Source organism: Kogia breviceps, chromosome 11 (assembly GCF_026419965.1).
Source record: "Kogia breviceps isolate mKogBre1 chromosome 11, mKogBre1 haplotype 1, whole genome shotgun sequence".
Taxonomy (NCBI): Eukaryota; Metazoa; Chordata; class Mammalia; order Artiodactyla; family Physeteridae; genus Kogia; species Kogia breviceps.
Genome location: NC_081320.1, coordinates 8,744,310 through 8,760,345, shown reverse-complemented (window position 1 = coordinate 8,760,345; position 16,036 = coordinate 8,744,310). Strand labels below are relative to the sequence as shown.

The 16,036-nt window shown below is 38.7% G+C and overlaps 1 protein-coding gene across 4 annotated transcripts in view; it reads right to left on the bottom strand.

The window, feature by feature from the left end:
• The window catches only part of TMEM131 (transmembrane protein 131), a 189,768-nt gene that overhangs the window by 51,637 nt on the left and 122,095 nt on the right, over nucleotides 1–16,036 (bottom strand). For all 4 annotated transcript variants that reach the window (XM_059078456.2, XM_067007149.1, XM_059078457.2 and 1 more), the window contains exons 9-15: nucleotides 12,904–13,054; nucleotides 12,749–12,805; nucleotides 11,755–11,816; nucleotides 4,804–4,912; nucleotides 1,475–1,583; nucleotides 667–820; nucleotides 405–575 (exon numbers count right to left, since the gene is read on the bottom strand). In XM_059078456.2, the coding sequence (XP_058934439.1) occupies nucleotides 405–575; nucleotides 667–820; nucleotides 1,475–1,583; nucleotides 4,804–4,912; nucleotides 11,755–11,816; nucleotides 12,749–12,805; nucleotides 12,904–13,054 (813 nt within the window). The remainder of the gene's footprint in view (nucleotides 1–404; nucleotides 576–666; nucleotides 821–1,474; nucleotides 1,584–4,803; nucleotides 4,913–11,754; nucleotides 11,817–12,748; nucleotides 12,806–12,903; nucleotides 13,055–16,036) is intronic.

Genomic DNA, 16,036 nt, shown 5'->3' with positions numbered 1-16,036 from the left:
CTTCCTCATTCTTGCACTTCCTGGTTTTGGTCATCTCTTCCCTACATAGTTTCCTTTTCACCCGCCCTATAGTATTTCTTCCCTGCTTATTCTCTTTCTTCCACTTAGCTCGTTTTCAGCTTCCCCATGACTATGACAGTTTAAAAGCAAAACCAAGAGAGAGTGGAATGTGGAAAAGATCTAAATAGAGGCATAACTAGAGGAGTCAACTGCATCACGAGGAGACATGGCTGCTGGGAGGGTGAAAATCTTGTAAGTACTGACGAGGGAGGGAGGAATTAGGACAACTTGTAAAGCACAGAAAGAGCAAAATTTAAGTGTGTGCAACATGACTGCCTGACAGTAGCTGAAAACACAAAAGATGTGTAGGGAGTTTAAATTTTAAAGGTAGATAGCATACTTACATCTAAAAAACCTGTGTATACCCGCACAGGTAAATGAAACTTAGAGGCATTGGTAATAAGTAAAATATTGTTATCTATGTGCATGGATGATGTGGATGGCATAAAAAACAGAGTAAAAATGTATCCTGATCCATTTGGAAGAATTAAGACTGGTTTGCTGAAGTTGTGAACCTAGGAAATGATGGGAGAGAAAAAACAATGTGTCAGCATCATTTGCTTGGCAGATCAGTAAAATTAAAAGTATGAGGATTCCCAGACATACTTTAAACATTGTTTTGGCTTCTTCTGGTAGCAACACATCATGAATGAGGATCGCAAAACTGAAAGTGTTAGTAAGGTAAATTGGCCTTTCCACAGGATCAGCAGGACTGTCTCGGATGTGAAACAATGTTGCAGAGTGATCAAATCCCAAATAACTATTTGAAAAAAACAAAAACAAAAGAAATTATTTTTATTTCCACGTGTTAATTTAAAATCCAAGTTCTTTTGCTGTGAGTAATAATTTATGTTCAGCATTAGGACTGTTGTTAGAGAAGTAAGACTAGAAGCATTTTAGTGGTTGACCACATGGAGTCCCTGCCACGCTGGACATTAAACTATTATTGGTTAAAGTATAATTAGAAACTGAACGACATATATTATTGTCCATTTATAAAAACCTGTAATTCTAGAACAGTATTTTAACGAGTCTATAAAGGAATATAAATGATTTTGTTTCAAGTGACAATATACTTTAATAACAAGCCATAGCCACTTGCATGTTACAAAAAGAATTACAGAAAGGAAATGGTTCATATGATTTTAAAATCACAGATTCATTTTTCTATTGTATTATGGAATCATTAAGACTTCATTTAAGCCCAAATCATATCACCCCATTTACCTCTTTCTTCTAAAAAATTTAAAAAAAATAAACAAAATACAGGAGATTTTTCTCCTTTATGGTTGAAGTTGTTCTTCTCAACACGAATTCCATGGAGTTTATGTGAATTTGGCTACTACTTTTGCTAAGATCAATGAATTTACTGTTTAATAAAAAGTTATAAAGTTTATTTTAAAGAAAAACTCACCCATCTAAAACCTCTGCTTGATATGGTATTTCAAGTTTAGAATAACTCTTTTCCTTTGCTTTAACAGTTATTTTCCCAGAAAACTGAGATGGTTTTTTTGCCTTTGATGCTGAAAGGAAGCATAAAACATAATCTGTCACCTTTTGCTACCAAAGAGTTTATACAGAGGAGGATGAGTGACTTTGCATGTGGACTGACAAAATCTTAAGAAACTGAGCTTTCAAACTGGCACAAAGAATACTTTTACAACATTTCAACTGAAATATCACACTTTTCATACAAAAATGGAAAGATATTTTAATTTTCCTGTAATGGGATAAACAGGTAAGGAATTAGCAAGTGAACACAATTCAGGAGGAAAAGTGCTATATCTGAGCTACTTCTCTACAGCCATAAGCTTTGGCTTTACCTACAGCAGGGTTTCTCAACCCTGGCACTACAAACATTTCAGGCCAGGTAAACTCGCTGTTGGGTGGCAGGGTGGCTGTCCCTGTGCTCTGCGGAGTGTTGGGCGGTGCACAGGACGGCCTCTTGCTAGACATCAGCTGTGACAACCGAAAGTGTCTGTAGACATTGCCAAACATCCCCTGGGAGGCAACACTGCCCAGCCCCCCAAATTGAGAACTGCTAGTTTATAGCTGGATTAAGAAATAACATTCCTTGTGTGGCCAGAGTCTTGCTATAAATACCAATAAAGTAGCCTGGTGCAAAAAAATGTCAAGAGTTATGAGCTCTGACTTTTTATATCAGCCAACCCTAACCTATAGTGTAAGAGGAGGCATATACCCTCCCTGCCATCATATTGTTCTCACAGATGAAGTAAAACCTTTAAGTTTTGTAGCACTTCGGAATAATTCCATCTGGAATTACAGAAAAGAGTCAGTTGGATCCAATCTGTGTACCCATTAGATGTTCTTTTCAAAGCAAATAAAGAAGCTGTGTATCTTTATCCCCTTTAAGTACTTCAGGAACACTTCCACTTATGAGAAGAATTTATATGTAAGTTCTGCAAATGTTTGTTATCCAACTTTAGCACAAAAAAAGAACAACAACAAAAAATGGTATGACATCTAGTATGTGGCTATGTACAGACGGTGCAAATTCAGATTTTTGAAACTCCCATTAAATCTCATTTCTTTCTGCTTACTGTAGAACCGTTTCTGCTTTAGTTTTGTGGGGATTTTTTGCTATTTATTCTGATATAAGGCTGATAATTTAGGCATTTCTTTTTTTTTTTTTGGTGGTACGCGGGCCTCTCACTGCCGTGGCCCCTCCCATTGCGGAGCACAGGCTCCGGACGCGCAGGCTCAGCGGCCGTGGCTCACGGGCCCAGCCGCTCCGCGGCATGTGGGATCTTCCCGGACCGGGGCATGAACCCATGTCCCCTGCATCCGCAGGCGGACTCTCAACCACTGCGCCACCAGGGAAGCCCAATTTAGGCATTTCATAGTATCTTATCAAGTTATATTTTAGCAATGAAGTGGTCAAAACCTCAAGAAAATTCAGTTAAAAATCATAAAGAATCATGACTTGATGAAACATGCTTGCTTGGTAAGTGAACACTGTGGAGTTAATATTCATGGCACATTCTGAAATTTTTAATTTTAATTTTAAAATTAATTAATTAATTATTTTGGGGGGCCACACCTCTCGGCTTGCAGGATCTTAGTTCCCCTAACAGGGATTGAACCCAGGCCAGTGGACCGTCAGGGAATTCCCCTGAACGTTTTAAAAGTTAGGTAAAACAAGCATTTCTTGATTGATTTTCACAGCAATCTCAAGGGTAATACCATTTGTATTGGAATCCGGGGTGGTGATGGGAGAGGTGGGAGGTGAAAGGTGGAGGGATTTTCCCATGGTAATAAAAAACACTTTTAAGAAATGTAGCACCTGCTTTAAAAGATGCTTTCCCTTGTCTCTGTGTTAAATTTTACATCATTTCTTTAAGAAACACTTATTTTGGCGTCTGTGATCTCAGAACCACCATTCCTGACTTACATTTATCTCAGTGGAAACAGTCACTGTATTGTCAATACAGAAGCGGGAAAAGAAGAATGGGGGAAGTACACAGCACAGCTGCCCCCGTGTAGACCTCCCACTCCTTGGATTTATCAGAAGGGTAGGTCCTACGTGCTGTTCTTGGGGTCAGAAATTATTACTGGTCACGCTCTTTCCCAGTAAGGGAAGACACTGTACTTGCTGATACTGACCCTGATACTGGTGGGTCATGGCGGGTATCTTAGCAACACAGAAGACAAGTGATCACACGTTTGGAAAGATCTGTCCTATCAGGCCTTCTACAATACTGATTGTCTCCTGACAGCTGCACCACGGAAGCAGGCCATGTCTTTAATCTTGACTTCCTCGGGCGTTTTCTCTGAGCTCACAGGATGAGCGCTGCGCTGGCAGCCAGCTGTGCGGCTGCTCCAGACGCCCCCAGACTCTCCATGTGCGTGGAGTGGGCACCGACGCCCCCACAGACACCGTGCCACACTCGGCAGGCCACTCGGTGACCAGATAGTCTCTTCTGATGAGGAGCTTGGCTGTGGAACGTGGGCTATGAGCAGAGATGCTTTATCATGGGGCCAAAGCTTAAGCGTCGGGGCTCCTCGCTTGCCCGTGCCCTTGTGAGCCAAGTCCCACTTGGAGTTTCAGCTTTCATTAAATTTAAATTACATATACAGTTAGGCAGCCATTACATCACTACTCAAAAAATTTTATGACAGCAAATTCAGTAAATGTTGTAGTAAAGTGGGCAAAACTGAATAAAAACATGCTATTAAAATATGTTAAGTCTGGGTTAATATTTCAAATGTCAAAATACACAATATACATGTTTGAAATAATTGTTATCTAATTTGACAATTCTATCATGAAGGCAGTTAATTTTAGTTTAGGTAGGACAGTCTGCCTTGTTAATAAAAGCCAATATATGGAAATGTTACAGAAAATACTTTATTTCTGCTCTTAAATTCAAACATGCTTCTGAAATTCAAATATATATTCACTTAGGTACAAAAATTAATGACTTCATAATTAAGGCAAAGCATAACAGGTATATATGTGAAAGAGCCCAGATAACAAAAATTTAATTCCAATCCTAATGTATTTGCTAATATTAATTTAGGTTTATGAAGTTATAATATTTTCTTTCGTGAAACAATCAAATAAGAGTTGGTGATGATTTACAAGAAAAACCAACCTAACCAGTACTATAAAATCTGACTGTAAAATAGTCTGGGAGTTTCTATATTAAGATGTCAACACAGATGACTTCTCATTTATCAAAGTAAGAGCACGCTATCAGAGAGAAAAAGTTGAATACTTACCATCAAAGCTGATACTTGCAACCTTGGTATATTTACTTTCTGAAGCTTTTAATGTAATTGGTTTAAAGTGCACCGTTATAGCGTCATTTTGTGGTGTAGGTCGAACGCTCTGCAAAGAGAAAAATTTACACAGCATTATTTTAGTCTAGTGGTTCAGTTTATAGTGAAAAGTAAAGCAGAATCAAAACTTGAAAAGTTTAACTTTATGTGGTCCCTTTAAATAGAGTAGGCTAAGCTGATAAGACCTCAAATTAACTTTAGACTATTTTTATGAAATAAAATGATGACCAGAAGAAAAATGTATGATAAAGCAACTGTGAAAAGTACAATGGCTATGAATACATAAAATAGAAGAAAAGGTATTTATTTTCTAAATGAATGCCTAACTTATATATAAGAGAAGGGGACATGAGGACTTATGATGGGGGCTGTGCTCCCAGCTGTGGGGTGAACTGTGAGGAGGCAGATGGCAGGGATGTGCAACCTGGAAGAGGTCAGAACGCTTTCCACCTAACAAAGTAAGAGCTTTCTGTTCAAACAACTAAACCTAAAACAACAACAACAGAACAGTAAAAACTTGCACTTCTTGAGCAAGCTTAAAAAATAAATACTATTTAGGTGCAGTTACTTTTTTAATATGATAAGCTGCACAGACACAAAGCATTTTTTCATGGGAAGGGCCCTTAAAGATACCAACTTCCTTCCCTGTTTTACAGATGAAGGACACCTTGCAATATTGAGTGATGTTTCAATAGCTTGGCATCCAGAGACAGAACTGGAAACCAGCTGTCCTGACTTGGTCCAGGGCCCTTCACCTGGCATCCTACTCTGCCCAAACATATACTAATGAAAATCGTGGTATTGAATAGAAGTCTTGATCAAAAATCTTCTTTCAGAATGCAATCTGAATATTACTTTGATTTCAGAACACTTCTGGCATTTCTGTTGAATTTTCAGGGGCTTTATAAACTTGTCTAAGCCAGATGTTTCCAGTAGAAAGGAACACTCATCAGGCAATCCCGCTAACATGGGCACAGTCAGATCCCCGTGAGCCACCAGGTTCTTCCCCCAGCTCCCCACCCACCTTTTCTGCTCATGTATAAAGGTGGAATCTGCCTATAGAGAATGAAGGACAGTCCTTTGAAGGCACGAGAAGCACCTCAGAAGAGTGTGAGGAAAAGCAGTCTCTTGCATTGTGTTTCAATCATAGGAAGCAAAGTTGGTTACATACAGAGTGATGACAGACACTGCTTTTTAGTCCCAGTCAGTAGGGCGCCTCCCTTCCCTCCGCTGTTAGCCCTCAGCTGTTAGGGCGTCTCTACTAGGCCTGGGATGAGAGCCCCGCAGTTTCCTGTGCTGGAAATCTTAATTGCCTTAGCTCTTGGCCTCAGGCTCTCCCAGCATTTTAACTTTTTTTCTTTCTTCTTCTTCTTAGAGAACTCATTTGCTTTTGAATCTCTAATGGAGCTGGGAGTTGACTGGTTCGTATCAATATATTTACTATCAATAAGCTTGCTGTTATTAGCAATCATTTAAAGTATGAATCTCTTCATTCCTTGAAGGGTATGTATATATGTATATATTGTATACGTGTGTGTGTATTTTTAACAGTAAAACAAAGCAGTTTGACTGTAAGATAAACTACAAACTGGACAAAAGGTTCATTTGATTTCATCACACTACACTAAAAACTTTTTCCGAAGGAAAAGAAAGCCGTTTAGAAGTACATGTGAGACCCAGAGTGATGAGTTTACAACAGAAGGATACTAACTATTTAACCAGCAGTGTGAGTCTGAGTAAGCTGCCCATTGACTCTGGGCCTTATTTCTGCTGCCCATTTACTCTGGGCCATATTTCTCCCACCCTTAAAATCCCAGGGGTTGGTTTAGATTTTTTTCTAAGTTTCCACCTATCTGAAAAATTTTGTGATTCTATTAATTTTGCTGTTTTTTTGGAGGGGGCTGCACCACACAGCACGTGGGATCTTAGTTCCTTAACCAGGAACCCAGATTGAACCCGGGCCCCCTGCAGTGGACGTGCAGGGTCTTAACCACTGGACCACCAGGGAAGTCCCTAATTATGCTGTTTTTTTTTTTTTTTTTTTTTTTTTTTTTGAATTAGCCACATTTATCCTGAGGTCAGGATTTGTTAGAGAGATGACCGTATAAAGCCTTACAGTTTACAGAGGACACATACGGTTCCTAATTCTTTCACTTGTTCTATTGATTATGATACAGCAGCAATGGAACCTTGACCATTTTCAAACACACTTAAAGACTGTAAGTGGTGGTTCATCAGTAACAAGCACAACCCCATGCCAGAAATAGCTAAGCAATGGTATCTATTACCATATAGTCACAGTAAGTAGTAAGAACTAAGAATAAATATTTGATGAAAAAAATGTTTTTCTCACATGAAACACACTTCAAGATTTTTCTTACCAGAGGAAAACTTTACATTATTATTACCGTAAAACATGTCACACTAACAGTAAAATAGTATTCAACTGACTCATGTTTTATACAAATGGTCTAAATTAAATTGTTCACTTGTTACCATTAAAAGAAAAAAATTCCCCCAATCAGTTAAAACCTGTTTTCCAAGGAAACAAAAACAAAGCGAGACAAACAAGCAAAACACTTAAATAGTTGGCTTATTCTGACGGTTTTAAATGAAAAATAATAAAGAATCATTAACTTGTAATAAGCATATTTATACTAACAATATATTTTAGTACCAGTCACTAACTGTTGCTTACTTAAAGATAATCAAGAAGTGGAAAAAATATGGCAAGAGTCCCAGGAAAGGCAGTTTGCACAGGCTCAAAGTGTACTGGGTTGGCCAAAAAGTTTGTTCCGTAAAGAGCGGAAAAGCCCGAACGAACTTTTTGGCCAAGCCAATAGTTTCAGCTTTTCTCACGACATTCATGCCCAACTAATGCTCTGTAACTCTCAAGTGAAACTCAAGGCTCAGGACATTCTGAAACTACTCAACTACTTTGAGCAAGGAAGAAAAATAACCTTTCAGTATATAGCGATTGTATTTTTAACAGTAGGTGCACAAATGAGCTAAGGTTCATGTCAAGTTGACATTTGTAAAATTAATTAAGTACAGCTGTGATTCTTATTCATTAATTAGCAAGGAAACTTCATACAAAGGTGCCTTAAGACATCTCAAGCAAACTTATTCCATCATTTATATAGCATTAATGTTTTGTAAATATTGAGGAAAGCCATATTCTCAAAGTTGTGTTATAGACAATGTCAGGAAGGCTTGGACCTGGGCATCTTGTCCATTGACAGGTTCCACTGAGGAACTTATATTTGGAGCTGCTTGTCTTATATCTTGAAAGATGAAGAGACTCTGAATTCCCTGAAGGGGAATTTTAAAAAACCCTCTGGGTTCTAGCATTGTTGAGCTCATCCTAAAATTCTATATATTTGTGAAATGGAGGGAGGGAGGGAGGAAGGGAGGGATCCTTAAAAAAATGCACCAGTCTCTAGGTCTGGCATATTATGGAGAAAAATAAAGGAAAAACCTTGAGAAGCTCTCTTAAAACTCAGTTTCCATGGTAGATGGGCTCATCCCCTGGCTGATAAGGCGAGGAGTCCAAGCTACCATCATTTCTCAAGTGGACCATGCAACAGATTTTTAACCCTCTGGAGTTCATTCTCCACAAGCAGCTACACTGACTTTTTACAACACATAAATCAAATGACATCACTCTCTTGCTTAAAATTCTGTAATTTCCCATTGCACTTATAATAAAATCTAAACCCCTCCCAGGGCCCCAGGAAGCCCTGCTTTGACTCTCCAGCCTTCAGCTTTTCCATTCAACCCCCCCCCGCCCCGCCCCCAACCCTGCTTCCCTTGACATCAAAGCTATTCCTTTGCACTTGCTGATCCCTTTGATGGGAACACTTGGCCACCAGCTTTTCTTATGGGTGCCTTACCTCTCACTCTTGAGTTATTACTGCAAACGTCAGCTCTTCAGAGACAACTCTATCTAAATCAACTCCCTCCCCGACTTACATGCCATTCTGTTTATTTCTCAATTTACAATTATGCTGCATACCTGTTTGTCTGTCGGGATGCGCTCAGTAAGGACAAAGACCTTGGTTGTCTGATTCCCTTCTGTGTTCTCAGTACTTAGCACAGAAGCTAGCATATAGTTGATGCTTATTAAATATTTACTGAATGAGTGAATGAAGGAATGAATGAGGAAATGAGATAAAACTAGCAAAACACTGGCAGAGTACAGGCTTCGGATGTTAGAAAAAGATACATACATAGGTAGACACAAATGTAGATCTAAACACATATACATAAATCAATAGGTTAATAGGAATATTGAATATAAAATGATATATTCATAAAGACTTGATTAATAAGTATCATTATATTCCTAATATACTTCCATGTAACTTGTACATTTTACAGTCGAATTAAGTCACTTAAAAATAAAAAGGTCTGACTCATTTTCCCAATTTGGAAAACAAGGACCTGTGTACGTTACAAAAGAGCTGTATCAAACAAGGTAATCTGTGTAAAGAACCTAGATATGTCTAACCCACGGTAAGAACAAAAATGTTCACTTACAATGTATCCTAAAACTCCTTAATAAAAGAGAAAAGGGGGGCTTCCCTGGTGGCGCAGTGGTTGAGAGTCCGTCCGCCCGCTGATGCAGGGGACGCGGGTTTGTGCCCCGGTCTGGGAGGATCCCACGTGCCGCGGAGCAGCTGGGCCCGTGAGCCGTGGCCGCTGAGCCTGCGCGTCCGGAGCCTGTGCTCCGCAACGGGAGAGGCCACAGCAGTGAGAGGCCGGCGTACCAAAAAAAAAAAATTAAAATTAAAAAAAAAAATAAAAGAGAAAAGGATGCACATGGACCTATTTATATTTAATTACCTATCATAAATGAATTACATTTTTCATTCACATTCTTAGAATTGCTAATTTCATTTTTCTAGAAAATGTTTATGGAAAAAAGACATTTGTTTGAGTCCATTTATTGTAGGTAAAATGTTAGACCAGAATGCTTGGGCTAAGTAAAGGCACTTTCCCATCAAATCTCTAAGCCCTCCCATTTGGAGAAGTGATTTCAAGGCCTGAAGTCTGCCCCCAAAGCATGAGAGTTCCTCCTCTGTACAAGGCATCCCACAGACTGAAGAAACCAGTAAGAGACAAACAGCATGCAGAACACATAGAAAGTAAAAATCATCTGACATCTCAAACTGAGGCAATGGCAAGTGATCCACCAATAGGCAGGATGTGCCCCACAGGCAAATGTGCTGCTGAATCCCAGGACGCCCGGCCAGACGGTGTGCGTCAGGAGTTTTCCTCCGGGGAGGTTAGTGGCCCTGAGCACGCGGGCAGGAAAGGGCTGGGAAGGGAGCGGTGTGCACGTCATCACGTATGCGGTAACTGCTTCATGCTGCCAACTGGGCTCAAGAAGAAATCCAGGACCAAGAAGTTCAAAGTACGTAAGTAGGTTGTAGCCAAAGCAACCTGGACAAAATCTAGCAGCAGGAATCACGCTCCACTGCAGAGGAAAGTCTAATACTAAACTAGAAAATCTGAACAAAATGAATCACAATTCTGAGTACAAAGTGAGATTTTAAAATGTTGTAACAGAGCAGTGATTCTTAGGCCTTTGCATTTCGCTGGTAAAATCTAAAATGTGTGTGTGTGTGTGTGTGTGTGTGTGTGTGTGTGTGTGTGTGTGTGTGTGTGTGTGTGAGGAAGTCTAACAGAGGTTTTCTAACTTTTTATTTTGCAAATGTGAGGATGTTGGTGGCACGGAAGGAGAAATTCCTACTATCTACTACCTTTATTCATAAAACAAAGGGTATTTTGGTATCAAACCAAAAAAAAAAAAAAGGGAGGAAATTAACAAAACCAAAACTTGGTCCTTTGAAAGGGTCAACAAAATTGACAAACCTTTAGCTAGACTGACCAAAAGTTTTTTTCTAATATAGAGAAGACTCTAATTGCTAAAATCAACAATTAAAGATGGGCCATTACTACCTACCGCACAGGAAAAAAAAAAAAAAAGAATTATAAGGGAATACTGTGAACAATGGTATGCCAACAAATTAGATAACTTAGATGAAATGCAAAATTCCTAGGAAGACATAAGCTACTGAAACTGGTTCAAGAAGAAAAAGAAAATCTGAACAGGCCTGTAGCAAGTAAAGAGATTGAATTAATAATTTTAAACTTCCCACAAAGAAAAATCCAGGCCCAGATGACTTTATTGGTGAATTCTACCAAACATTTAAAGAAGAATTAACACCAATCCTTCAAAAACTCTCCCCCAAAACAGAAGAGGAAAGAACACTTCCCCACTTATTCTATTAAATTTAACGCACAGTGACCTTGCTCAGCATCTCATGACACTCCAGTTCCACGACAAGGCATCAAAGTCACCTGTTCTGTGAGTATGTGTGAGGGGGAGAGAGGACCCTAGTTTACAGTGTGCTGTCAAGGGTAACTACGGCAGCTGCGGGTTAGAAGGGGTACCGGAGACAAAGGTTAACAGCACTCAACCACTACCTACCATATTTCTTTGCTTCCTTATTTCTCTTTCCAACTCATCTGAACCTTTTCTTCTCTCTTTTTACTTAATCGTACCTTAAGTCTAACAACCCATTTTTCTTTGCACATGGCACGCAGATCCTAGGATTTATCAGACGCTACAGGCCTAAACAGGAACCTCATGAACTCTGGTTCACACTTAGCTTGGAGAAGATTGTCGACATGCCCTTCTCATCCTGAAAATCTGGTGATTAGAGAGGCAGAACAGGTTTCTTGTATCACACTTTATACCAAAGTGTTCACCGGGTCACCACAAAACAGAATTTCTTTAGAGCAAGAGTTTACTCATTTCAAACTGTGTCATAAGTTTAAAAACAAAGAATATATAAATTAGGAAAAAAAAAAGTAAAAACTTACTGTTATTGGTACATCTTTTGTTCCTGAATTTAATAAATGAAGATTTAAAACTTTTGGTAGATCTGTTAAAATTGAGGAAAAGAAAATATTTCTTAAAATGGTATGCTTTATAGCAAGTTATAATCTTTCTCTTCTTAGATATCAGATGGACTATATTTTAGAAGGTGAACTAGAATAACAATCACATTTATAAAAAGAATGTGACAATCACATTCCTAGACAGGAATTGCCTTACTCTTAAGGACAGTGAGTACTACAGGAACTGCCCCTCCTAAACAATCAGACCAAAAAACAAAACAAAACAAAATTTTTCAGTGAAATTGACGTTACCACTATCTTTTTGTTTTCCAGCAAAGCATAATGAAGCAATTCAGTACAGTACAATATAAAATTATTATATTAAAACCAAATCTAATTTTCAAAAACGGGTCTTCAATCCTAAACAACCAAATTTTTAATTACATATGGCTCACAGGAATCCCATATTACAGGGACTCTTACTTTTCTCTTAATAAATCCTTTTTTGGTTATTTTCAATTTTAAAAGTTGAATTCTTTCTCTGACCATTGGGGACCAATTCTAACGTTACGTTACTATAATGCAATTGAATAATCCATATCTAAACAAAAATCCAGAAGTAAATCTTTTTACTTCATTTTACTATTAAAAGAAAAGATTCAGCATAACTAAACAGGTGAGAAACTGGATTACGAAACTAAGAAACTACTTGATGCCTCAATCTTCCATTTAGAAGACTTAAGTTACCCATGACATTGCTTTCCCATCTTGTAAGCAGTGCTATCCCTCAGAGGAATGGGGTATAAATCACTAAGGGCTCTGAGTTCCCCAAAGCAGATTTCTACAAGATTATGTAACCCACTGAGAAATAACTTTCAAAGCTGAATTAATTACAAAGGAGTTAAAGTAGAGCCATTCAGCAATGAATACAGGGATTTTTTTAAAGACCTATAAAGACACTGTCTCTTTTTTTTACCTTGTGTTCGCAGTGTACCAAAATCTAACATTTCAGTTGAGGAATAAATTCCAGGAGCTTGGAAAAAAGAAAAGTAAACAATTATATTTCACTTCGCCAGAGTAGGATGTACTGAAACCAAAACAAACTTGCAGCTCCTTTAGTCATCCACTCACCTGTGGTAACTTCCACCTCAACTGGAAGAATGATAAACTCCGTGCTGTCTGAAGCATTAGTCTTTATTCTTATGAAAGCTGTGTGATTATCTGCTTCTCTAGACGAAAAACTGGCTCTCATCACTCCCTTGGTTTCATAAGGAGGAATTTCCTGACAAGTTAACAGACCATAATGTAGAAAAACCACCACAGTTTACTGAATAAGACGACATCACCTGAAAGATGCATTATTATTTTATATACTTACTAAGAAAAAAACATATTGCCAATTAAACAAATATATTCACTCCACTGATTATAACACACAGTCCAATTTGGGAGGATGTTAAATAATAAAAACACACATATCTTAAAACTAATGAAGTATGCTGTGTAAAACTGAGCAAAATGAAAGAAACAAAATTATATGAAAACAAACTGTCAGCGGCAAAATCATCATTAAGAGGTAGAGTTAATCCATAAATATCAATTATTATTTGATGTATTGCTGGTGCTTGGGTATATAACTCAGTCCTGAAATTCTCTTAACAGAGACATCACCATCACAGGGAAACTGCTTTTCCAGAAGTGTACAGGATTCTCTTTTTTTTTTAAAACAGATCTTTATTGGAGTATAACTACTTCACAATACTGTGTTAGTTTCTGTTGTACAACAAAGTGAATCAGCCATATGCATACATATATCCCCATATCCCCTCCCTCTTGAGCCTCCCTCCCACCCTCCCTATCCCACCCCTCTAGGTCATTGCAAAAAGGATTCTCTCCTTTTTTTTTTAAATTTATTTTTTATTTTTTTAAACAAAATTCTTTTGATGGACTTACTGATACATCTCTGTAATACTTTTTTCCCTACACTTTTTAGTGGCATACTCATTAACTGTCTCTTCATATGCAATAGTCTCATAATATACTTTTTTTAAGCTAAATCATGTTTTATTTATTTATTTATTTTAACATCTTTATTGGAGTATAATTGCTTTACAATGGTGTGTTACTTTCTGCTTTACAACAAAGTGCATCAGCTATACATGTACATATATCCCCATATCTCCTCCCTCTTGCGTCTCCCTCCCACCCTCCCTATCCCACCCCTCTAGGTGGTCACAAAGCACCGAGCTGATCCCCCTAGCTATCTATTTTACGTTTGGTAGTGTATATATGTCCATGCCACTCTCTCACTTTGTCACAGCCTACCCTTCCCCCTCCCCGTATCCTCAAGTCCATTCTCTACGTCTGCATTTTTATTCCTGTCCTGCCCCTAGGTTTTTCAAAACCAGTTTTTTTTTTTTCTGGATTCCATATATATGTGGTAGCATATGGTATTTGTTTTTCTCTTTCTGACTTACTTCACTCTGTATGACAGACTCTAGGTCCATCAACCTCGCTACAAATAACTGAATTTCGTTTCTTTTTATGGCTGAGTAATATCCCATTGTATATATGTGCCACATCTTCTTTATCCATTCATCTGTCGATGGACACTTAGGCTGCTTCCATGTCCTGGCTATTGTAAATAAAGCTGCAGTGAATATTGTGGTACATGACTCTTTTTGAATTATGGTTTTCTCAGGGTATATGCCCAGGAGTGGGATTGCTGGGTCCGTATGGTAGTTCTATTTTTAGTTTTTTAAGGAAGCTCCATACTGTTCTCCATAGTGGCGGTATCAATGTACATTCCCACCAACAGTGCAAGAGCGTTCCCTTTTCCCCACACCCTCTCTAGCATTTATTGTTTGTAGATTTTTGGATGATGGCCATTCTGACTGGTGTGAGGTGATAACTCATGGTAGTTTTAATTTCCATTTCTCTAATGGTTAATGATGTTGAGCATCCTTTCATGTGTTTGTTGGCAATCTGTATATCTTCTTTGGAGAAATGTCTATTTAGGTCTTCTGCCCATTTAGGATTCTATTTTTTTTTTTTTTTTTTTTGTGGTATGCGGGCCTCTCACTGTTGTGGCCTCTCCCGTTGCGGGGCACAGGCTCCGGATGCGCAGGCCCAGCGGCCATGGCTCACGGGCCCAGCCACTCCGCGGCATGTGGGATCTTCCCAGACCGGGGCACGAACCCGTATCCCCTGCATCGGCAGGCGGACTCTCAACCACTGCGCCACCAGGGAAGCCCTAGGATTCTCTTTAAATGATAACCAAGAGAGCGTAGACTCTGCTCTCCTTTCATTAAAAACCTAACAAAACAAAGCTTCCCAAGCAAATCCACAGTTCACCAACCGTGTTCAGTCAGGCTCTGAGCATGTAAGGTAGCATAACGTTTTAGGCTCGTAAAAAGAGAACACTTACATATACACTAGAAGGAAGACTCACTGGAAAAAAAACTTCTTTGCTTTTGAGGTATAATTCTTTTCCTGGGTTTTGAATAATCTGGCTCCCTTGGGACCACCAGAGTTTTTCTGCACACACCGTCTGGCCTATTTTAAGAAATCCTCATGGTTTAGAATTTACTGGTCTTCACTTGCCTCTACTCTCTTAACTTTTTAGTCTCAAAGTAGGAAAGAAGTGACTGGAACGCTCCTGGGGCGACCAGAGAAAGGCCATCCGCTTCCCCATCGCTAGCAGCTGGGCTTTTCTCATGTACGCTGAAACGGGCTGGGGGTGAGGCCCAGGCCAACTGACTTTTTCTCACTCTAGATTTGTAGGAATAAGTCACTAAATCTTTTCTCGTAGCTGCTAGGAGTATTAAAACAATCTGCCATGTCTGCTACCATTCATTACAGTTCTTAACTAATTAGAAATCTGACTTTTTTATGTTTATTAGAATCTGGTTATATTTCATAGTAAATTCTTAGTTCTTCTATCTAGAATTATAATACAAACTTAATTGGTCATAGTTAATTCTATGAAGCACTGTTTTATACACTACTTCTCCCAAAGGCTTTTCAAACAATATCATAATTTCAAGGTAAATCATTTTTGTGAAAGGATATAAAAAGACCATCCATTACATATTTCTACCTGCTAGAGTCTTTCTACTTCTTAGAAGTTAACCTAGTCACTGACAAATTGGTTTCTAGATGTTCAAGTCAATATCCTAAAAATGTCCCCTCCACCTCCCTTCCCTGGCTGAGACTGGTCAGATGACAGAATCTAGAGGCTGTGTGTGTTTAACAGAGCAATTAA